Below are 25,666 nucleotides of genomic sequence, written 5' to 3'. Positions count from 1 at the left end.
GGAGGACAGGAGGAAGATGGAAAGTGATATGTACACTCTCTGAATTACAGTACTCTGGCAAAGCAAATGAGCTGATAAAGTAGGCTTTACTAAGCAGTATTCTCTAGTTGTGCTGTTCCAGCGGGGCATCAAGCAGCCAGGGCATAGCAGTCAATATAGTCATAAATGTTAAGATAAAACAAAAAATGATTTAAGGTTGATACTATGCATCTTCAAATCAATATCACATTAGTGTTCTCAGTATTTCTTGTTTAGTGTTCACATAAGAACAAAAAAGAAATTCCCAATAAAACCCTATGTTATGCTGTGGTTGAAGTTGAGCATACATATCAGTATTTTTAAGATAATTACTTTTACTCTAGACTAAGAGTTAGAAACCCAGGAAATTCACAGTTAAGGTTAAACTTAAAAGAAATACAAGCATGGTAAGGTATAGAAATGCACAGTTAGGGTACAAACCATAATTCTGCCCTAGCATGACACCATTAAGGAAAACAGTTAAAAAATATATATATATCTAGTATCTGTAAAACTCATCTTTATCTAATCTGGGACAACAAATACCAAAACTCCCAAAACATAATCATATGGTTATTGCATTATGTCACTATGGTGTAGAGTAAAGGTTGTTTGGGAGCTCTGTCATTTCCCTATTTTATCACTAAAGCTACAGTTTTGGCATGAAAATTTTGAGTAAAGTTCATGGCAGATGTGCAGGGAAAAAAGTCCCACAGAAGGGTCACCAAATGTAGTTTTCACTTTTACGTAGTAAAATTAACGTTTCACCCCAAAATATCATTTAATCCATAACTGCAGTTGTTGGTAGGCTATTTGGCTATAATTTTTTTTTTAAAGGAAGATTAAGCACTGGAATGCATTACCTAGGGAGGTGGTGGAGTCTCCTTCCTTGGAGGTTTTTAAGGCCCGGCTTGACAAAGCCCTGGCTGGGATGATTTAGTTGGGAATTGGTCCTGCTTTGAGCAGGGGGTTGGACTAGATGACCTCCTGAGGTCCCTTCCAACCCTGATAGTCTATGATTCTATGATTGACACCAAAAAAGTGTACCATTGCGGGGGGGGGAGGGAGGAAGGGGAATAAAATAGTGGATTATATAGTGGGGATGTTGAAAGGTGAGGCCCAGAACACAGGAGGAAGGTTGGAAAGCAATGGTTCCTACTGCAATCTGGTCACAGCACCACTGAGGTTTGGCCCATCCACTCTCCCATCTCTATCTAGGGAGTTTGGACAAACCAAACCCAAGTGGCACTGCAAGCACATGTGCCAGGTTGCAATGCCCAGTATGAAGAGCTGACCAGGCCGTGTCCCGCAGGACAGGAGCCATCGCTGCAGGGTGAGCTCATTACTGACTTTACTGAAACTCATGATTACTATGAACACAGTGACCACCATTCCAAAATCAGTCTTATTTATCCTGTTTGCATTTCTTTTAAGTTTAACCTTAATGGTGAATTTCTGAAATCAACAGAGGGTTGGGAGCATTCAGCTGTCTTGCTGGATCATGCCTTAAATATATATTAACAACATTACAAATGACTTTAGAATTTATCTCTGAACATGATATACTAATATATCAATACAAGAGATTCCCATTGAATAATTTTCTGGTTACACACGTACAAACCTCAGAACAAATTTTGTATTTTCTGTCTTGCCAGCTCCTGATTCTCCAGAAACTATGATGGACTGACTCATCTTGAGTACTTTCATGTCACGGAATGCTTTATCAGCTACAACAAAAATTACATTAAAGGACACAAAGTTGTTATGTTACCCTTCTACCATCAACTGATAATCAGAATTAAGTTATGCTGTACATGACACCCAATTTAATCCCTTTGAGAACAAAAATCAAAACACTACAAATTTAAATTTCTGCATTACATCCTATGAAAGTCCATTTCTGCTACCTCCGTACCTTACATTACAGTGGCCCACCCTCAAAGAACGAAGCCTTGTATCTTCAAAGAGGCTGTGGCAGCAGACCAGACAACCTATGTATGACCCATAACAACTTAACAAGAGGCATTTGTATGCAGACAATTCACTTGTATGTGAATTTCAAAGAGATGTACTAGACTAGCAATCAACTCATTCATTTTTAGTAATAGAAATCAAGGGTAGATACTAAGTGTATTTGTCTGTGTTTACCTATATCCTGTTAGATGTTTAACAATGTAACCAAATTAGCTTGTAGATGATACATGTGTTAATTGCCTTAATTATGTATGTGACTGTGTCCAGATGTAAGATACTGCAGGAAACTAATCATATTATCTACATTGTCTTCAGCTTAACTATCTATGATATAGTATGATATGATCATAACTATCTATGATATCAGATTAGCCGGAGAATCGGCTAATTGCCTTATGTGAATGAGTGTAACTAGTTTACCTGTGTATGCATAGGAAATAGAATAACTTCAAAGCAGTGGTCCACAGGCGATCTGCACTGCTATTCTTCCTTGTGGGAAGGCCCTGCTGTGACAATTTCTGTGAGGAGGCTTGTCAACCTGCTAGAAGAGCTATAAAAGAGAAACCTCGGGCCTGATCCTGCCATCTCTAAACTTTGAACAGGGAAAGTATAAGTCATAAGATGGAGATCTTCCAAATAAGTATTTGGAATACCTTGGAAAATGCTTGGAGAGACTTTAACAGACTTTACATTTAAGCTGCCTTTGGATTCTGACCTGTTGGGATGATTCCAGAGAGACTTTTACAAGCCAGCAGTTTATTCCATCACTGCTGTGATTTTCAACTATGAACACTGGAAGTCACTTGTATGTATATTGATATTTTAACCATTTATAACTCTTCTTTCTTTTATTCATAAATGTTAGATTTAGTTATTAAGGATTGGCTGACAGTGTGATATTTGGGTAAGATCTGAGATTCATATTGACCTGGAGATAACTGTCTGTTCCTTTGGAACTGGTGAACCTTACATATGGTGAAGAAGGTTTTCAATAACTTTTCATTATATTAGACATGGTTGTATTGATGGGAGCCAAGAGCTGGAATGCCTACAGGCTCCTTGTTAGTCTGCCCTGAGCATGGCATTCTCAGTCTGGCCCATCCAGGCAGCAGAGTCACAGAGGCATAGACCCACACGGCTATTGTTACACAGGGGAACAAATGCAGGGCTAATAGAACTGAACTCTGGAGTTTATTTACAAAATAGCGGAGGGTTGATTTTATAGCTATGAAGGTGTTTTATTACGAAATTTTCAGCTTCACATGCCATTGTGACAAATTATATCCAGACACACTGACTCATTTTCATATTGTTTCAAACGTCCCACATTTTGTTGCTGTGTAAGAGACCCTGAAAAGGAACTTTAATGAAAATTGTTTAAATGTTGTTTGATCAAAACAAAAAAGTGTATAGTTTTCATACTCTGTGAGAGAAAGTTAGCAGCACATCAAATTGATTCAATTATGACTCATATTTGTTGTCTTTTTGAACAATCTTCTATACACATATTACCTTCAGACTAAACATATAAAGAACTTAATATTCATATTAACTGTTTTCTTTGTTTAAATCAATCATTTAAAGGCATTTTAATGCATAAGAGGCAAAATGTAAAAGAAGGAACAATCCACATTGACAACATGCTGAAGTAGAAAGGGAATGAACTTACTACTTACTGGCAAGGACTGAAATTTTCAGAATGTGGATAACATCACAACAGAGGCCATCGTTCAGTTTTAATGATGGCATTTCTCATTTTTTAAAATATTGTAGTCTCATTTTTATGATGCTTTGATTGCATTGTTTATTAAACTATACATAATCTACAGTCTAAGCATTTTTGTTGGGAGATCAATAATATATTATTATTAAACACCGAAGCAGTATATCAAAGGTGAAATGATTAGCCATTTTAGTACTGATTTATCTTATTTAAACATGGTTTAAAAATAGATGCTATTATATATGTTATTTAACATGTGATTGCAAGATGAAGTAGGGATCAAAGCATATTTTACAGAAGAAAGGCATAAATGGTGGACATACCTATTGCGTAGACATGTGGTGCTAATGTCCCAAGTGATTTACCCTGGTACTTTTTAATAGTCTCCAAAGAATAAAGTTTAGGAATATCAAAGTATGGGTTCACTGCAATAAGAATGTTGGCTACGTAGGTCTGTGAAGAAAAAAAAAAAAAAAATCATAGTAAACCACTAGCAAGAATTCAACTAACTGGTTAAAAGCAACTCTGCATTGCTATTAAAGACAACAGAATCCTATCTCAGAGTTTGGAACAATGAAATTAGATTGGGGACACAATCAAATATTGCCAGAAAAGTCTCATCGTTTAGGATTATACACAACTAATTCTGACACCATACTGCAAATACAGATGGGTAACGCGCTCTTGGAGTGGCTGTATTTCTTAACAGTCTTTAAAAGACATTTCAGAAGAAAGCAAAAACTTCCAAAGCACTTTCTAAAAAAAAAAACACCTCATACCCAGTATAACTGTGCCCTAGACAACATTCTACCCACCCCATAAAACAAGTTCTAACTCACAAAGATGTGTGTAACTTGTCAATGAGCACATGAAGGCTGCTGTGAATCTACACAGCCACTGTATTACCAATGTGTATCTCATTGGTCTTGGATGTATTGAACATCAACATAAATCCATATTCTACTGGAATAAAATTCCATAGATACACAGAAAAACATTATGCAACAACTAAATACATAATGTAGATTTTCTATCAAGCTAGAAAACAATTTGGGGTGATACAACTTTATATTTACTTTTTTAAAACGTTTAAATAGTTAAACAGCAAAGATAGCAGATCATACTATCCCGCATAGCAATATAAGGCTATTCTTCTGATTCACAGTTACAGCCAGACCAGATAGTCACAATTCCAGGGGTGGAATGGGGAGGAATGAAGATTCCCTACCTCACAGAGGAGTTATGTGGATAAATTCTTGAATGTGTGTGAGGTGCTCAGATACTAGTGATGATGACCAGATTACATAAATGAATAGTTAGATGCCTGAGGATGAGACAAGAGATACTCTTGCACAAAAAAGACCCTAAAAAAGCCAGATGATGAAGTGACTCAGGCTAGCTCTTTTCATTTGCTGTTCTTGAGTTGAGAATAGTGGAAAGCCCCAAGAAGGGGGTTGGATACGGGCCACTAACCCAGCATGCATGTTCTGTGTTGAAGTGGGGAGAGGACTACACCTGTTCACAGAACGGTTATTTCAGCTACTTCTGTTCTCACTATTTCCCTGAAGAAAATTGTATGTGTAAAGATGTTCAAGAGTCACCAGTACTAATATTAACACTCCTGTAGGTAGCTAGATAAATTACATACCACTGATTCTGAAAACAGCATACAAAATAATCTTGTTTACTCCAATTATATTTGAAGTTACCAGGGAAAACTAGTTAGAACAAAAATTGAACCAAATTGTATACAACATAGATTCAGGGAAACACATAGGTAGCATTTATTTAAAACAGTTTATTTAAAACACTGTTTCACCCTCATCTTTTCTGCTTTAGATATCTGTTTTGTGTATTTTGGGTTTTGGTGTTTTGTTTTTAACTGCCGTCAAATTATTGACACTACACCAGCATGGTTTCTAAAGCTGATGACTGGTATTCTGGAAATAATTCATAGCTGTATACTGTTCAGTTCAGCAACAACTGAAAATGAGTGAACACAATTTTTGATAGGAAAGCTTAGGTCTAAATACATTTGAGTACAACTGATTTTTAATGCAAATGTTTTCTAGCTCTACCATCTCAATGCTGATTTCTTTTTTCTTTCTTTTTTTTTTATAAAAGGTGAAGAAAAATAATTTTATATAACTACATGGATTTTTCCCCCCTCTACGCTTGTTGCCTCTCTTCTATTTCACAGCTGTCATTGCCAGGGCAGATGGCAAGGACTAAATGTAATTTAGTCAGAATTCATTAAGTATAATTAGGCAATTTGATAGCAATATAAAAGATTAAGATGGTCATCTGAGCTAGAAAGTGTCAAAGGAGGCACCTGTTTGCTTCGTTCAAAAATAATGAAGAAAAAGAGCCATCTTTGGTAACAGCAGACCTACTGGCAAAGTAGCATACCTAAAGGAATGCAATTTGCTACCATGTACAAAAATAATGAACTAAACAACATACAGAAAGTCCAAATTACCCAATTTACCTAATTAACTGACTACTTTAATCCAACTGAATGAGGTGGCACACCAGACTTTCCTTATCAAAAACCCTAACATTCGTAAATGCTACCAATTATGCTTGGGCTATTTTCTGCTATAAAACAAAATGGCACAAAAATATTACATAATAAACAGTATAATTACATTTATTTGGCATATTATACAAGCTAATACAATATGTAATACTTACATAAATTCTGTCTTTACAGTACCGCACTTTGATATTGTGAAGGAGTGTAGCTTCATTTAAGTACATTAGTGAACCTGCAATTTAAAAACCCACACAGATATTTTGACAAATAACCATCTTAGTGTACGATCACTCAACTGAAATTCAGCATTAAGAAGAATTCTGCTTCCCCTCCTCTTTTTTGGCCCATGAGTAGTTTAATCCTGCTGATTCCTTCAAAACCTTTTAAAGGGACACTATCAACTTAAAGAAATATAGTTTGTCTGGAAAATGTCTACCTAAATTTACTGTGACAATATCAAATAATATTATTTTCTTATAACATTTAACAAAGAACATTAGAACATGGAAGTGTCAATCTCTGACTTCACTCCATCAATGATAGCAGCCCCAAACTCCCTCAACAGCTTTTCCCACAAGCACGCACATTCATGCTTTCCTCCATACTGCCCCTTATACATGGCAACAAACTTCTTGTAAAAATCCATAAAGGCACCAACTTCTCCTCCTTCAAATCTTTCTCTGCCATTGTGCATACAGAAAAATGCCATCTAACAGCTAAGTAGTTGAAATTGCTAATTCTTAGCATATCCAAGTGGTGATTTTCAAATGTTCACAACTTAGTCAAATCAGGGTGTATTTTCAAGGGGACAACAACAAAAAGCATCCCTCTGATCCCTGGACAATTGTCTTGGCCATATATATAAAATCCCTGCTCCAAACTCTGTAGGTGCGCAAAGAAACTATTAGAAAAAAAAATTTACATTAACAAAACTACCTATTTTTCCTTAACCTCCTTGCTGAAAATGGGCAAACCAATTTTACTGAAAAACTTTAAAAAACCCATCTTGAGACAGAAAGCAAGCGTAGAAAGTTTCAGCCTGAATGGTTAACGTTTGGCAAAGCTATAAAGAACTGAAAACAGGGTTAACAATGGAAAGTGTTAGGAAGTCTTAATTCTAGGGCATCAATACCCGCTCCATCTAGGTCAACAACAGCATTATCCCTAAAGCTACTCTGTGAACATCTCTTATGTAGAGCTTCCTCAACCTAGGAACTTCCTCTACTCCTGGTCTCTTTAGTTTCTGGTTAGAATTTCAAACACAGAACACACACATCCTTACTTTTCGGTTTCAAACAACACCTCAGACTGCTAAACTTTAAACAATCAGCAACACAAAATAATCTCTATTATTTCAGTTGGTTTCCTTTGAGCGTTTGACAGTACTTTGTTTAGAGTCAAGTTGCACGGTTTTCTTGATGGCCAGTTGTACTTCCTCTCTCATGAGCTCTCTAACTCCTCTACTGATGCATTGCTCATGTGCAAGTGCTCACCACACCCTGCAAGAAGACATTGACCCACAAAATGGAAGAAAGTGACCACTGTTTCTGAATTTGGGCCAGGAAGGACTCTTTTCCCAGGATTCCTGCACAGAAAAACATGTTTTTTCTTCCTCAACTTCCTGAGGCTCAAATAACTCATTCTATTTCCAAACACCAGAAACCAAAAGCTTAGTATAAAATGGTACAAGACCCACTACCAATCAGGACCCTCTCAAGCCTTAACTTTATACAGTTATTCAACACCCCTCTGCAACAAAACCATCCAGTTCTTATTGCTGAAGGTCAACCTTCCCAGCTACTTCAATACACAGGGACATCAATCCCTTGGGACCCCTGAGGCCAGACAGGCAGCTGGTAACCTCTTCATCATCCTCCTTCTGCCACAATCAGCAACTACAGTCCAACACACCTTAGCAGTGGACAATGGGAGCTTGGCAACAGCAGCAGAGCCCTGTTTGCCAATGCCATTCACTCCCTTCAGCAGTGAGCAATGAATCTGCCTCCTACCCAAATGTGCCAGACCAGCTTGCAACAAAAGCAGATTCCCATGGCCGCCCTTTGGTGTGTACAGCTCCAGCAAGCAGCAGCGCTTCCCTTTCTGGAACCAATCTAAGAGTAACTTGACTTCACATGTGGACTGTTAGGGAAGGCATTTTTAGCTATGGGAGGATACGAATAGATACTAGCAGAAGGAAAACTCCTTTCCTACACATCTAAGTCTTCTATGGTAAGGTCAATGAAGGAAATACTTAGGCTTTATCCTGAGCAGATGCTCGCTCTGGTCTGCAAATCCCTCAAATTGTTCCTCATCCTATTTCTCAAACTAATTTCTCTCCTCCTGAGAGGACAGCCTGAGGTGTTCTTACTGAACCAGATAATCGGGTACTTTAATGAGATTTATTTCTCATCCATATGTTCCATCCTACCAAACTCTTTATCCTTTTCCCTTCCAGGAGGATTATACTTGGATGGGGAGAGAAAATCAGCCAAATAGGCAACTTCTTTCCACACTCATGGTGAAGTCTCTTCCTCTTCTGATTTCTCCCAGGAGTATAATTCAGATTCTAACCTTGTGGGACAAGTTAATTTCTTGAATATGTGGAGATTTATAATCCCATGACTATTAAAAGAGAGACCTCTCAAAATGAAAGAAAATATAGTGGGGAACAATCCTCTCCTATTTCTGCATCTTTAGAAAATACTACCAAGTCAGAAAAAGTTCTTTGAAGGGAAGAAGAGAGCAAGCTTATGAAGATCCTAAGGATAAAGGGTCCACATTTTGTTCTGTCCCTAAAATAAATTAAAATCTCTTCTCCCATCAAAAGGTTGTTGCTTCAGTTGAAGGGGTTATTATTTTTTAAAGTTTGTTTATGAGAAGGTCATGTACAGTAACAAAAGCCTTACTAAAGTAGAAATCTACGATAGCTACTGCTTCCCCCTATCCACAAGGCTTGTTACCCTGTCAAAGAAAGCTATAAGGCTGGTTTGACATGACTTGTTCTTGATAAATCCATGCTGACTGTTATTTATCATCTTATTTTCTTTGACTGTTTGATTATTTGTTCCATTATATTTCTGGGTACCTAAATTACTCTGAATGGTACATAATTCCCTGGGTTGTCCTCATTCCACTTTTTATAGATAGGTACTATATTTCCCCTTTTCCAGTTCTCAGGTATCATTCACGTCCTCCACAAGTACTCAAAGATAATCACTAATGACTCAGATCTGTTGAGACAGTTTCTTGCATCAGGCCCTGCCAACCTGAAGACATCTAACTTGTCTAAGTAATTCTTAACTTGTTCTTTTCCTATTTTAGAGTCAGATCCTACCACATTTCACTGATGTTCTCTATGTTAGTCACCCAGTCATTGCTAACTTTTTTGCTGAAAACTGAAATACAAAAGGCATTTAACATTTTGGCCATTGCTGTGTTTTCTATTATAGTCTTTCCCTCCTCATTAAGTAATGGGCCTACCTGGTCCCTGGCCTTCCTCTTGCTTCCCATGAATTTGTAAAATGTTTTCATATTACCCTTTATATTCCTACCTACTTTAATCTCATTTTGTGCCTTGCCCTTTTTAATTTTGTCCCTACATGCTTGTTGTTGGGTTTTTTTATGTTCATCCTTTGTAATTTGACCTAGTTTCCACTTCTTGTAGGACTCTTTTTCGAGTTTCAAGTCATCGAAAATTACTTGGTTAAGCCAGATTAGCCTCTTACCATATTTCCGATCTTTCTTATGCATTTGAATAGTCTGCTTTTGTGCACTTAATGTCTCTTTGCAGTTTTTTAAACTCTCCTGAGCTCTTTTTTCCCCTTAGACTTGCTTCCCATTGGATCTTACCTACCAAATATCTGGCTTTGCTAAAGTCTGCCTTTGTGGAGTTCATTGTCTCTATTCTGCTGTTTTCCTCCTACCATTCCTGAGAATATAAGAACATAAGAAAGGCCGTACTGGGTCAGACCAAAGGTCCATCTAGCCCAGTATCTGTCTACCGACAGTGGCCAATGCCAGGTGCCCCAGAGGGAGTGAACCTAACAGGCAATGATCAAGTGATCTCTCTCCTGCCATCCATCTCCATCCTCTGACGAACAGAGGCTAGGGACACCATTCTTACCCATCCTGGCTAATAGCCATTTATGGACTTAGCCACCATGAATTTATCCAGTCCCCTTTTAAACATTGTTATAGTCCTAGCCTTCACAACCTCCTCAGGTAAGGAGTTCCACAAGTTGACTGTGCGCTGCGTGAAGAAGAACTTCCTTTTCTTTGTTTTAAACCTGCTGCCTATTAATTTCATTTGGTGACCCCTAGTTCTTGTATTATGGGAATAAGTAAATAACTTTTCCTTATCCACTTTCTCCACATCACTCATGATTTTATATACCTCTAACATATCCCCCCTTCGTCTCCTCTTTTCCAAGCTGAAGAGTCCTAGCCTCTTTAATATCTCCTCATATGGGACCCGTTCCAAACCCTTAATCATTTTAGTTGCTCTTTTCTGAATCATGAACTCTATCATTTCATGGTCACTTTCACTCAAGTTCCTCCCTGTTTGTCAGCATCAAATCCAGAATAGCCTCTTCGCTAGTCACTTTCTCTGTCTTCTCTAATAAAAAGTTGTCACCAATGCATTCCAAGAACTTGTTGGATAATCTGTGTCCTGCTGTATTATTTTCCTAACAGATGTCTGGGTAAGTCCCCCATCACCATCAAATCCTCTGTTTTGGAAGATTTCATTAAGTTGTTTAAAAAAGGTCTCATCCATCTTTTCTTCCTGGTTAGGTGGTCTATTGTAGAACCCTACAATGATATCCTCGTTTTTTACCGCTTCTACCCTTACCAGAGACTTTCAACAAGTCTGCCTCCCACGGCTATCTCAACAAGGATGCTTCCTCTTTCTCCTCCACACTGCCTAGGCACAACCAGGGAGGCACTGAAGGCACAGGAGAGAGAATCAGCTCCCAAGATTCATGAGGAGAAATTGTAGGGAAAGTACTGCTCATCCCTTGCAGTCCAGGGATGAAGCATGCTCACTTGCTCTGTGGAGATAGCTCATTGTGCAGTCCAGGCAACAGCTAGGAGATGTGTAGGGATGGAGCATGCTCACTGCAGATGGAATCTTTGGAGAATTTAGTTGCCAAACTCCAACAAGTCTCTACTGAGTATACAAGAGGTCACTATGTCAATGTGGGCAGCCACAAACCATGACACACATTGTTGAAGACTGCAAAATGACTGAACTTCCTAGAGGTATTCGTGCCTTGAACATTGCTGATAAGAACGCTATGGCTTGGCTTGACCAGATTGCTTATGCCAAATAAAATAAATAACTAAATAAATATGAGAACTTAATATTCAGATGCTTATAACCCAGTCAAACTGGGGCGGATTTTCACAGAGATGGTAAAATGCACATCCCTGTTACCACAGGGTAACTTCCTTACAAAACATCAAGTTCCTGCTCCAAAAAACTGAGGTTCTAGAGCATCTCAATGAAATGGCAGTGAACAATTTTTTTTAAAAACACAAGCAAAGTATTTTTTCCTAACCTTGTTCTCAGAAACTGCTCGATTATTTGACACTTTAAATCGATCAATAAATAAAAATAAGCCTGAGACAGACACCCAGCATGGAAAATTACAGCCCAAATAGTTAAGACTTTGGCAAAATTATAAGCAGTGAAAAGACAACCTTCTAACAGAAAATGACCCATAATGACCCTACACTGTACATATCACAAGCTTCAGGTCTTGTTTTCCTCATTGTTGCAGAGTGGCTACATATCTAGGTTCAGTCACAGGAAGTAGATGCTATTGCTTTCAACGGGACTTATGGTCCTAAGTCATGTAGTGCTTTTGAAAATCTCACCCTCTATGTATTTTATATTAAGAACAGCAGAAGCTAGTCTTGGTGACCATGTAAAAGGCAATCTCAAACATCCAGGCCAACAGTCCCTGGGAAGCAAAATTTAAAAAGACAACTTCTTCAGTTTTTTCCCCACAGAAAATAAACCACTCTTCAAACAGATTATATTGCATAAGGCAACAACAAAATTATAGCCACTGCTGCCAGATTAAAAAAAGGAGGAAAAGTACAGAAGCGTACAATAGCCTTAACATTTTGGGTATACAGCATCCCTCTTCCATTACTACCCCCAAACTTGAGTGCTGTCTGACAAAACAGGTAGTTTTTCAACACATAACAAAAGATCAAATCAAGCCCTGTATTGCTGCATGTAGCTCACTCTACTCTCCATTAAACTGATGAATCGTGTCACTACTGTACTATGACGCAGTTGATTTAACATATGCAAATCAAACTGACACTAGTTTTGTTACAGTTTTATAAGAATACTGCAGCTCACACGCTGGAATGAAACATTCTCCTTTTGCATGCTCATTTGAGAATTGAGAACAGCAATAAATGTAAGGTACAACTGCCTCTTAAAATTGGTTTAAACATAGGACACATTTATAGCAATAAAGATCCATTAATGTTATGTGCAACTTCAAGCAAACAAACAGAGAGAAGTAAAGATTTGGTTACAAAACAAATGGATCCTTGCTATTATATATACACACACACACACACACACACACACACACACTTTAAAATACATACTTACAATTATCCTCCATATCCTTTTTACTGTCCTCTTCTGCAGGAAACACTTGGTTGATAACAGCCAGAAAAGTCTGTCAGATAAAAACATTGATATTCTCAGAATTTCAACTGCAGATGGGAAAGTGGCTCTAAGATGTTCTGAGCTATGTTTTCAATAAATGTATTATTTGTGTTAAGAAAAGTGAAAATTTGCCATTTCTATATTTTACTGTGGCAGGTTTTAGTGTGTTCACCCAACCACCGCAACAATTTACTTCTACTGCAGTTGCTCCTAAGGTCACTGATCAAGGATTTGGGCCTCATCATAATAGGTATTGTATAAACAAAGATATACCCCCTGATCAAGAGCATTTATCATTCTCATATTTAGACAAATGGAGAGATGCTAATGGTAAAGATAGCTGCACTACAGCAACCATTGTAGTCTCAACTGTACTACTGCTACTAATACTTGGGGATCTATGGATGAAAAATGCTAAGTGCTTTAAAGATAAGCACTATCCCCACATATTTAGATACTTCAGTGATGGGTATTATAGAAAACAGTAACACAGTTATATGTATTTTATTCAAAAGGAAACACATTCAAAAAAGATGGGACTTGTTCAGAGTTATACAGCAAGCCAATAGCAGCTCTAGGGAATAAGATCCAAGTTTCCCGATTCCTAGCATAATACCCTCAATCATGCTTCAGTACTCCTATCCCATTTAAATACATTCCCATTTTAAAATACACTACATTAGCTATATAAATAGTAACACACAGTATATTCCCAAACACTGAATTTTGATTTTACAAGCACTTCCTTTAATCCTTTATTTCAGTTACACAAGAAAACCACTTACCCAGCGTTCATCACTCACTGGAACAAATTTGTAACAAGAGCAAACTTGTCTCTTTAATACTCCAGAAATTGTAATTTATATTGTTTTAAAAAAGGAAAGAGAAACATGCAAGAACAGATCTATCAGAGTGTCCACAGTGTACAAACATGCTATTGCATTTTTTAACAAATTACACACTTTTGTTCAGACATTTTATCTGAGTCTATACAGCATGCACAGGTTATTTGCATTAGAGAATTGTAGCTATCTATGAATGAACCTTGTTGTATCAATTAACATTACAGCTCCTATGCTGCTACAAAGATAATTTCCATGAGGATAAGGGGATTAAGGCAGTGAGATTAGTCTACTTTATCTAAAATGGCAAAAGACAAGCAACAAGATCTTTGTCTAGCATAAGTAATGATCTTAACATTTTAAGCAAGTTTGTCTATTTAAAACTTTGTTCAGTGAGACACCCTCATGATAAACATCCTGTTTTCTGTCGCAGTCTAAGACACCCTCTTACTTAGATACAATAGAAACAATACAATGTAGGTCACCCAATCTAAAATTTCACACAGCATTAAGCAGCCACAATTCCACTTCATTTTGAAGTGGCAGGTTTCTTAAATTGAAGTATTAAAGTATCTATAAACTAAATGTCGCCAGTTGGAAAACAGTAAAAAAGCTTCCATGATTTCCTTCCCTGGTATAGGAGACTCTTCATGGGTCATACACTTCTTGTCCTGACACTCCCGTTTTTTTCCTCCTACCTCTCATTAGTGTTATGTGCTAAAACATTCTAAAGGAGGGGCTACACATTGCCTTGGAGATGATCAGAATCTAGATTAGCCAGACTTCCTCGGGAAATCTATATAGCTGCTAGATACAAATGTTGTTCAGTGAAGCATGTTGCAGCCATGGAGAGCCCTTTCATAGGTGACACATGGGGGGGGGGGGAGAGACATACAGGATCAAGTGCTCCCTCCCTCCCCCCCCCGATTTCTGCTTGGCCTGCTAGGGGGGGAATAGGGGCTCTCCCCCCCTGCCTAGCATGCTCAGCCCCTTTCCCTGGCAGCCAGGCCAGGAGCAGAAGGGGCAGGACCAGCCACTTCTCATGCTGGCTACTCTGGGTCGCTGCTCTGTGTGGCACAGCAGCTGCCTGAGAGAGCCTGGCTGAGGCAGCAACAGCAGGCCAACCCCTTCCCAGACCCATCTGCTGGGGACAGGGGCCGAGTGAGCCGGAGTCCACTCTCTCTCCCGGCATGTTTCCTTTCAGCCTGCTTGAAGCCTGGGGGTAAAACCAGTCCTGTCAGTCACTGGTAGCAGAGAACTACTCAGCCTCCTGAAATTCTCCCCAGTCAGAAAAAATTCAAATCTACTTTCCTAAATTACAGATTATGTTAAATATACTTTGAAGGAAAAGCACAACAATTTCTCCTACTGAGAGTATGGTAAATCCCACGTAACAAAACAAAACAAAAAACCCCGAAAATAACAAAACCCACAAATCCTTAAGTGTCAATTTCCATCTGTATCCTGGATGATCTATTTATTTCCAGGGTAGGACAGATCTGAGGACCTTATTACCCAAAGAAAGGAAGTTTTCAGGTAAGCATGAATACAGTTTCCTGTTTCTCTTCATGCTAAGGTCCACAGGTCTATTACAATGGAGCTTTCATAGCAGTGTGCCTCCAGGATGGGAAGCAGGATCATCCTTTACATGTGGAAAACCAAAACAAGGTAAATATCCTGTACAAATACCTCCTCCACCAAACCATGTGCACTAAGGCATGGATAAGACTTCTGTCAAAAAAAGGAAATGGCATTGGCTAGGATTGAATGACCAATATGCAGAATTTGGTGAACTTCTGCTTTATTGGCCATCTAGCAGGTTTCTATATTGGAGATATGACAACACTGCCCTGAGATTTTCACTGCTCCTAAGTGCTGGACTATGATACTTAACCAAAGGAGGAATAGTCTTGAATGTACGTAGGAAATGAATGCTGTGACAATTGTGAGGACTGAATTAAAAGTATAATATTGGGTCCTGTTAGAGGAAGCTTCCAACTTCAAATAAAAAAAAAAATTGTCTGATTGGAGATAGTAGCCATTTGAAATCCTACTCTAATGGATAGGAATGTAACACCACCTCCTGCAGAGGTTCATTCTGGGTAGTGCTCTGAAGAGCAGAATGAGGTTCCAAGGTCATGCTCTATGGCCTTGCGGGGCTGGAATAAAAGCAATGCCCTAAGGAAGCATTTAATGTTGAGATTTGTATAAAACTTCCTTTTCATTAACATTTTAAGAACATTATGCTACAGAGACTTGACCTTTTTGCTTCAACATTCATACACCCACAACATAGCCTTCCAGTAGGAACTCAAGGTTGCATACACAAATGCCAGAAGCCTGGGAAACAAGCAGGGAGAACTGGAAGTCCTGGCACAGTCAAGGAACTATGATGCGATTGGAATAACAGAGACTTGGTGGGATAACTCACATGACTGGAGTACTGTCATGGATGGATATAAACTGTTCAGGAAGGACAGGCAGGGCAGAAAAGGTGGGGGAGTTGCGTTGTATGTAAGAGAGGAGTATGACTGCTCAGAGCTCCGGTATGAAACTGCAGAAAAACCTGAGAGTCTCTGGATAAAGTTTAGAAGTGTGAGCAACAAGGGTGATGTCGTGGTCGGAGTCTGCTATAGACCACCAGACCAAGGGGATGAGGTGGACGAGGCTTTCTTCCGGCAACTAACAGAAGTTGCTAGATCGCAGGCCCTGGTTCTCATGGGAGACTTTAATTACCCTGATATCTGCTGGGAGAGCAATACAGCGGTGCACAGACAATCCAGGAAGTTTTTGGAAAGTGTAGGGGACAATTTCCTGGTGCAAGTGCTGGAGGAACCAACTAGGGGCAGAGCTTTTCTTGACCTGCTGCTCACAAACAGGGAAGAATTAATAGGGGAAGCAAAAGTGGATGGGAACCTGGGAGGCAGTGACCATGAGATGGTCGAGTTCAGGATCCTGACACAAGGAAGAAAGGAGAGCAGCAGAATACGGACCCTGGACTTCAGAAAAGCAGACTTTGACTCCCTCAGGGAACAGATGGGCAGGATCCCCTGGGAGAACAACATGAAGGGCAAAGGGGTCCAGGAGAGCTGGCTGTATTTCAAAGAATCCTTATTGCGGTTGCAGGAACAAACCATCCCGATGTGTAGAAAGAATAGTAAATATGGCAGGCGACCAGCTTGGCTTAACAGTGAAATCCTTGCTGACCTTAAATGCAAAAAAGAAGCTTACAAGAAGTGGAAGATTGGACAAATGACCAGGGAGGAGTATAAAAATATCGCTCAGGCATGCAAGAGTGAAATCAGGAAGGCCAAATCGCACTTGGAGTTGCAGCTAGCAAGAGATGTTAAGAGTAACAAGAAGGGTTTCTTCGGGTATGTTAGCAACAAGAAGAAAGTCAAGGAAAGTGTGAGCCCCTTACTGAATGAGGGAGGCAACCTAGTGACAGAGGATGTGGAAAAAGCTAATGTTCTCAATGCTTTTTTTGCCTCTGTCTTCACAAACAAGGTCAGCTCCCAGACTGCTGGACTGGGCAGCACAGTATGGGGAGGAGGTGACCAGCCCTCCGTGGAGAAAGAAGTGGTTCGGGACTATTTAGAAAAAATGGATGAGCACAAATCCATGGGGCCGGATGCGCTGCATCCGAGGGTAACATAAGAACATAAGAAAGGCCGTACCGGGTCAGACCAAAGGTCCATCTAGCCCAGTATCCTGTCTACTGACAGTGGCTATTGCCAGGTGCCCCAGAGGGAGTGAACCTAACAGGCAATGATCAAGTGATCTCTCTCCTGCCATCCATCTCCACCCTCTGACAGACAGAGGCTAGGGACACCATTCCTTACCCGTCCTGGCTAATAGCCATTAATGGACTTAACCACCATGAATTTAACCAGTTCTCTTTTAAACTCTGTTATAGTCCTAGACTTCACAACCTCCTCAGGTAAGGAGTTCCACAAGTTGACTGTGCGCTGCGTGAAGAAGAACTTCCTTTTCTTTGTTTTAAACCTGCTGCCTATTAATTTCATTTGATGACCCCTAGTTCTTGTATTATGGGAATAAGTAAATAACTTTTCCTTATCCACTTTCTCCACATCACTCATGATTTTATATACCTCTAACATATCCCCCCTTCGTCTCCTCTTTTCCAAGCTGAAGAGTCCTAGCCTCTTTAATATCTCCTCATATGGGACCCGTTCCAAACCCTTAATCATTTTAGTTGCCCTTTTCTGAACCTTTTCTAGTGCCAGTATATCTTTTTTGAGATGAGGAGACCACATCTGTACGCAGTATTCGAGATGAGGGCGTACCATCGATTTATATAAGGGCAATAATATATTCTCAGTCTTATTCTCTATCCCCTTTTTAATGATTCCTAACATCCTGTTTGCTTTTTTGACCACCTCTGCACACTGCGTGGACATTTTCAGAGAACTATCCACGATGACTCCAAGATCTTTTTCCTGACTTGTTGTAGCTAAATTAGCCCCCATCATATTGTATGTATAGTTGGGGTTATTTTTTCCAATGTGCATTACTTTACATTTATCCACATTAAATTTCATTTGCCATTTTGTTGCCCAATCACTTAGTTTTGTGAGATCTTTTTGAAGTTCTTCACAGTCTGCTTTGGACTTAACTATCTTTAGCAGTTTAGTATCATCTGCAAACTTTGCCACCTCACTGTTTACCCCTTTCTCCAGATCATTTATGAATAAGTTGAATAGGATCGGTCCGAGGACTGACCCTTGGGGAACACCACTAGTTACCCCGCTCCATTCTGAGAATTTACCATTAATTCCTACCCTTTGTTCCCTGTCTTTTAACCAGTTCTCAATCCATGAAAGGACCTTCCCTTTTATCCCATGGCAGCTTAATTTACATAAGAGCCTTTGGTGAGGGACCTTGTCAAAGGCTTTCTGGAAATCTAAGTACACTATGTCCACTGGATCCCCCTTGTCCACATGTTTGTTGACCCCTTCAAAGAATTCTAATAGATTAGTAAGACACGATTTCCCTTTACAGAAACCATGTTGACTATTGCTCAACAGTTTATGTTTTTCTATGTGTCGGACAATTTTATTCTTAACTATTGTTTCGACTAATTTGCCCGGTACAGACGTTAGACTTACCGGTCTGTAATTGCCGGGATCACCTCTAGAGCCCTTTTTAAATATTGGCGTTACATTAGCTAACTTCCAGTCATTGGGTACAATGGTGCTAAAGGAGTTGGCGGATGTGATTGCGGAACCATTGGCCATCATCTTTGAAAACTCATGGCGATCGGGGGAGGTCCCGGATGACTGGAAAAAGGCTAATGTAGTGCCCATCTTTAAAAAAGGGAAGGAGGAGGATCCGGGGAACTACAGGCCAGTCAGCCTCACCTCAGTCCCTGGAAAAATCATGGAGCAGGTCCTCAAGGAATCAATTATGAAACACTTAGAGGAGAGGAAAATGATCAGGAACAGTCAGCATGGATTCACCAAGGGGAAGTCGTGTCTGACTAACCTAATTGCCTTCTATGATGAGATAACTGGCTCTGTGGATGAGTTATTCCTTGACTTTAGCAAAGCTTTTGATACGGTCTCCCACAGTATTCTTGCCGCCAAGTTAAAGAAGTATGGGCTGGATGAATGGACTGTAAGGTGGATAGAAAGCTGGCTCGATCGTCGGGCTCAACGGGTAGTGATCAATGGCTCCATGTCTAGTTGGCAGCCGGTTTCAAGCGGAGTGCCCCAAGGGTCGGTCCTGGGGCCGGTTTTGTTTAATAACTTTATTAATGATCTGGAGAATGATGTGGACTGCACTCTCAGCAAGTTTGCAGATGACACTAAACTGGGAGGCGTGGTAGATACACTGGAGGGTAGGGATCAGATACAGAGGGACCTAGACAAATTAGAGGATTGGGCCAAAAAAAACCTGATGAGGTTCAACAAGGACAAGTGCAGAGTCCTGCACTTAGGACGGAAAAATCCTATGCACTGCTACAGACTAGGGACCGAATGGCTAGGTAGCAGTTCTGCAGAAGAGGACCTAGGGGTCACAGTGGACGAGAAGCTGGATATGAGTCAACAGTGTGCTCTTGTTGCCAAGAAGGCCAACGGCATTTTGGGCTGTATAAGTAGGGGCATTGCCAGCAGATCGAGGAACGTGATCGTTCCCCTTTATTCGACATTGGTGAGGCCACATCTGGAGTACTGTGTCCAGTTTTGGGCCCCACACTACAAGAAGGATGTGGAAAAATTGGAAAGAGTCCAGCGGAGGGCAATAAAAATGATTAGGGGTCTGGAGCACATGACTTATGAGGAGAGGCTGAGGGAACTGGGATTGTTTAGTCTCCAGAAGAGAAGAATGAGGGGGGATTTGATAGCTGCTTTCAACTACCTGAAGGGGGGTTCCAAAGAGGATGGAGCTCAGTGGTGGCAGATGACAGAACAAGGAACAATGGTCTCAAATTGCAGTGGGGGAGGTCTAGGTTGGATATTAGGAAACACTATTTCACTAGGAGGGTGGTGAAGCACTGGAATGCGTTACCTAGGGAGGTGGTGGAATCTCCTTCCTTGGAGGTTTTTAAAGCCCGGCTTGACAAAGCCCTGGCTGGGATGATTTAGTTGGGAATTGGTCCTGCTTTGAGCAGGGGGTTGGACTAGATGACCTCCTGAGGTCCCTTCCAACCCTGATATTCTATGATTCTATGTCACTGGTATATCACTGTAATTAAATATGGACTTTGCACCAGGCAGTAGAATCAAACTGTATTTGTTGACTTCTCTTTTGGGGTCCCTGAAAGCAATAATCACTTAATTCAAGTATTTATTGTAAACAAGTTTGGTCTCCGATGGATTACTGGTCTTGTGTTAGCTCACCTCCTCTGTATGACAGAGGCATCCAAGGAGCCAATACTATATTATAGCTCTCAGGCTTGATTAACCTCTTTAGCCAGAAAGGCCTAAATAGGTATCACTGCTGCTCCCTCACCCCTTTTTTGGAATCTCCTGAGGAGCTGTGGGAAAAGTGGGAAGACCTATGTAGTAGGGACCTTGACCAGGTTTGTAAGATGCCATTCACCACTCCACATCCAAGGTCCTGACAGAGAGGCTGTAGAGCACTTTATTTACTATTTCCATATGCAAAAAGGTCAATCAGCAGCCCACCAAACTGACCTGCAATGAGCGATGTATTTTGGAGAGCATCAGTCACTCTACAAATCTGATTTTGCCAGATAAACCTTGGTGTTAATCTCCCCATTGATAGGCAGTGTGATGGTGTGGGGAAGACTGTGTCCAATTACGAATTCCATTTGGTTTTATAAATGCTATTTGTAATTGTAACAGTCACGTGGATTTTTATATCATCCATTTTGTAGTAGGAACTTGACATGTAGTGAGAAAGCTGTCTGGAAAGCCATAACAGAACCATCAAAGGCCATCAGCATTGAATGGCTCTCCCGTTGGGATACAGTGGGACTGCTACCACCAGGGCCATTGACTCTGAATGGAATCTGCAGAGGAGTCTGTCTTGGGGAAGAGAACTGGAAATCCCCTGTTCAAAGCACATGGCTGTGAGAACAGGGTTTTTTCCCCCCATGACTAAAGAAAGAAAGCCCATTTTCCAAGGGGTGGGTGTCATGACCAGAACTGTTCTGTTATCCATGGAAGGAGCTGTGCACTGAGACCTCAATGAATCATTGTGTTCTAGCTGATGGATGCTGTGCTGTCTCCATCTGTTACACATACCCTGAACTGAACTGGGAAGATGTTTAAAACAAAACAAAAACAAAAACCATGATTCTCTGCATTCACCAGTTGTAGGAGCAGAGAATATACATCTGCCAATGGATGAAGTAGCAATGCAGAAGGGATACAGAGAATTACTGGATAGGTATCATATGAACTCTGGATCACTGAAGCATGCCTGTGTATCAGACCAGAAATCCCAACAGGAACCAATAGGAATTGGGTTTGCATCTCTTTGACACCACTTTCTATTATGGCCATCTTCATCTTCTGTTAACATTCTCCTGAGATGAGATCTTTTACCTGATAGATTCATTCTCAGTTCAGGCCTATGACTGGCTTCCCTGGCACCATGTATTTGTGCTTGCCCTGAATCCAAGATACTCCAGGAACCACATCACTCCATGTGTTTGCTTCAGTTTTCTCTGTCGTCCAGAACCCAGATCAGAAAAATTGTCCAGGAAGAAATAAGTGAATTTTCTTCTTTTCTAAAGCCAGTATAATTACTACCAAGATCCTGGAGAGAGACCTTGAGAGCGCATGTAAAATAGTATGGTAATATTTGAAGTTGGGAAAAGAAAACAGCTGCCATCCATCTGCAAAACATAGGAATTATCTGAGGATAATAAAATGGGAATGCTTTGAAGACTAGCCTCCACTCAGAACTTATTTAGATGTTTTAGACAGGGCTCTGCTCTGCTTGTCCCCGATTCTCTGAGGCTAGAAATAGCATTGGGAGCAGGTAGCAATATTCCAGTCTGAAGTAGATTTTGGATTACTTCATTCATGTCATGGTCTTTCCAGGTTGCTGGGACTGGGAATGGGACAAAGTTGCTCTTGAAATTTTTGCACAACTCTACAGGGTCCCTCCTCACAATGTCCAGTGAGCTCATTTGATCAAAGCTATAGGTAGCCCTTTTGCTCCCAAATTGAGAGAGCCTGGTACCAATTTAGGGTCTAACTCCAGACAGAGCCATTTGGGAGATAGCTCTGAGGCAAAAATGAGCAGCTAATGACCTACTACCACTTGTGAAGAGATATTTTCTCCTATGTACTTCACAGACTGTTTCAACTTGTCGCATGACCTGTATTCCTTTCCATAGTGTGTGGCAGGAGTCAGGATCATAAGTTGACTTTTCTGCTGGCTCTAAATAGCCGCTGCTTTCCATAAAGTTTATTGTACCACTAAGATAGCTTAGAACAGATTTCCCTGAGTATTTGATTCCAAGGACCAAAGCCCCATATAGCTGCATGAAACATATTTGAATGACACTTTTTTATTCTTCTCTTTCCAGGGAGAAGTCTGTAGGACATGCAATTTTTAGGCTGAGAGGCAGCACACTCATAATACTGTCCACCCATGCTAGTATTGCTTATGAAAGCATACAGAGTTACTTAGGAATCAGATAACAATTCACATTTGTTTGTTTATTCATTCTTGCTGGCCTGATGCCACCTGAGAGTTTTCATGGCAAAGCAGGGGCTGAGATAATGCCTGCCTGGACTGGGCTGCCAGTGAAGTGCCCACATATTGAGGACGCCACTCTTTCAGGTAAAAAATCTCCCACAATTAGAAATTCCGAGTCCCTGCCCACTGTGGAAAATATTCCCATTTATCTTTGGTAATGATACCAAGTTAAATATTGACCAGTGTACACGGAGGAAACTTCTGGTCTTAAAGAATGAAGGCCGGGAGAGGGTGTGGTAGAAAGAAAAACCGTGGACCAAGAGGCCCCTCAAGGCCTTCTGGTTCCTCCACATCCGGGGTGCTGTCTCTCATCTGCTGAGGGGAAGAGGTGGTGGTGCTGGCAAGGCATAAAATTCTGCAACAGAAGCTTGGAGCAATAACCTGGATATTAGGGCATTGTGTCCCACAGCAGCCACTGAGAATGATGGTCAATAATTTAGGGAATGGTGACCTGCAGTGCCAGCTGGGGCAAACAGCTTTCCCAGGCTCGTAGGAGTGGCAAGAAACCCCTATTAAAACTTTCCAGGGTAGATGAGAAAGGATATATAATTTGTCTAGGTCATTTGCAGACTTCTTAAGAGTAATTTCACAATATGCAGTACACTCCAACCTGAAAGTTCTGGTTCTGACACCAAGGTGTAAACAGGCTGAAGTGCCCATTGTATCTATCTGTGGCTCTTACCATGAAGAAGAATGACATCAGATGGCATTACACTTGGTTTATATTTTTATCGAGCAAAGATGACCAGCTTCCTATTCAGGTTTCTTCCTAAGATATATACCCATGTCCCCCAGAAAAGGAAGGTCTGCTCTGTCACCTCTTGACCTGTCACTAAATTCCCTGCAATTGTCAATATGAGAAAGCTGATGAGAAAATGAGGGTATTCTCCTTTCTTACAAATTAAGTTATAATGAGGGGGAACTTGTTGGAAATCACACACAATTTAAGTAATCTTCAGAAACACCAAAACATGAAGACTTTCAAACACAGCTGCTACCATTCTTGCCAGTAAAATGTAAAAACATAACTTCTTGGCTATCTGACTAAAATAACTGGGTAGCACGAAATTTCTTATAATATGAAGATATTCTCTGTCATAAATTGATGTTCAACTTAAGACCACTGGATGTGAATAACATCGTGAAAACTCCACCAATTTGAAAGTTCATATGTCAGGACAAGGAATCCATCTCCTCTTCAACATTGAGGAGGGGGGAGGGATAGCTCAGTGGTTTGAGCATTGGCCTGCTAAACCCAGGGTTGTGAGTTCAATCCTTGAGGGGGCCATTTAGGGAACTGGGGTTAAAAAAAAAAAAAAAGAAGTCTGGGGAATTGTCCTGCTTTGACCAGGGGACTAGATGATCTCTTGAGGTCCCTTCCAACCCTGATATCCTATGATTGAATTAAGCCATTGCATCAAATTAAGTGAGAACCATCACAAAAATATAATCCAAAGAGCTCTTTGTGGTTTGAGACCATATTACTTTTGAAGATGTCATCTGGAGGAGACTGATGGAATGTAACTGTTGCTACTAAATTCCTTAAATTACTCCTTAAAAAATGTTTTTCCCCAGCATCATGGGTATTCTTCAATTACCAATATTTCCCTCACCATAAATGCAGTGGGGGTTTTTATTTACAAGTTTTCGATTTTATCTTTAATATTCTGGGCTTCCTTGGGTACAAAGACCCAAATTAATGATACTCATGTCTCACTAGTCTGAACACATCTAAGAGTTAAGACACTATGGTTTCAAATTCATTATTCAGTATCCCTCAGAATTACCTATCAGGCAATACGTAATGCTTTCAGACATTTATGAAGTGTCCTCAGAAAACACTTTTCCCTTATAAAATTAATTCTATTGAAACTGTGAAGCTATAGGAAAGAGGGGGGGAAATCTGACATTAATCAATACAACCAAAATTTGTATTTATAATTCATCCTAGATTTTGAACCATTATAAAAGCAAGCATGGGGAGAGGGAGAAAATGGAGGTGTCATCTCAAAGACAGATCTTGAGCCAGTCTCAGTTTCAATATGGGAAAAGTAACACTGCACAGAAAGACACACACATATTCAGTTACTTACTATAGATACTGCAGACACATGGAAATCTGGCAACCAGAAACTATGTGTTTCTTGCCAGTGGGAGCCAGTATTGCCGAATTAAATATTATGATCATTTTTCTTTGTACTGAGGAAGCTGAGGCAAAGGAAATGTTAAGTGAATTGCTCAAGTCAGAGACAAAGCGGAGATTAGAAATTGAATCCCACTGTTGTGCTCTATGCATAGAACTATGTGATGGTATAGTTCTTTAAGGATTCCTTAATCCCTTTCTTACCTTGCCTTTCTGGTTTAACGGTTCAATAGTTAAGCTGTCAGGGCCAATATCCACGATATTCCCCATCTGAAACCCATCAGTTGGGTGTGGAGCCCAAACAGGCTTCCCGTCCTCCATCATTGGAACTATTCACTATTCCTGTAAGGGGGAGGAAAAAAAAAAAAAAAAACTATAAAAATCTGACCAACTGTCTACAAACTTTAATTTGTTATTTTTCATCCAAACACAGGGTATATAAAATGAGAACATGAAACACTGATTTCTAGTATTAAGTAGTTACACCCATATGTACGCCTTATTGATTAAAGAACTTTGACTGTAACCTCTG

The 25,666-nt window shown here is 40.1% G+C and overlaps 1 protein-coding gene across 6 annotated transcripts in view; it reads right to left on the bottom strand.

Moving 5' to 3' along the window:
- Nucleotides 1-25,458, bottom strand: part of MYO6 (myosin VI) — a 130,499-nt gene extending 105,041 nt beyond the window's left edge. For 5 of the 6 annotated variants that reach the window (XM_065400856.1, XM_065400857.1, XM_065400858.1 and 2 more), the window contains exons 1-5: nt 25,339-25,455; nt 12,889-12,958; nt 6,413-6,486; nt 4,042-4,171; nt 1,643-1,748 (exon numbers count right to left, since the gene is read on the bottom strand). In XM_065400856.1, the coding sequence (XP_065256928.1) occupies nt 1,643-1,748; nt 4,042-4,171; nt 6,413-6,486; nt 12,889-12,958; nt 25,339-25,455 (497 nt within the window). Of the gene's footprint in view, nt 1-1,642; nt 1,749-4,041; nt 4,172-6,412; nt 6,487-12,888; nt 12,959-25,338 lie in introns of all 6 variants that reach the window. The other variant, XM_065400855.1, reaches the window with a different exon arrangement.
- Nucleotides 25,459-25,666: the final 208 nt, after the last annotated feature.

Source organism: Emys orbicularis, chromosome 3 (assembly GCF_028017835.1).
Source record: "Emys orbicularis isolate rEmyOrb1 chromosome 3, rEmyOrb1.hap1, whole genome shotgun sequence".
NCBI classification, from domain to species: Eukaryota; Metazoa; Chordata; order Testudines; family Emydidae; genus Emys; species Emys orbicularis.
Note: the sequence above shows the minus strand (reverse complement) of the source record. Positions and strands in the feature narration are given on the sequence as shown.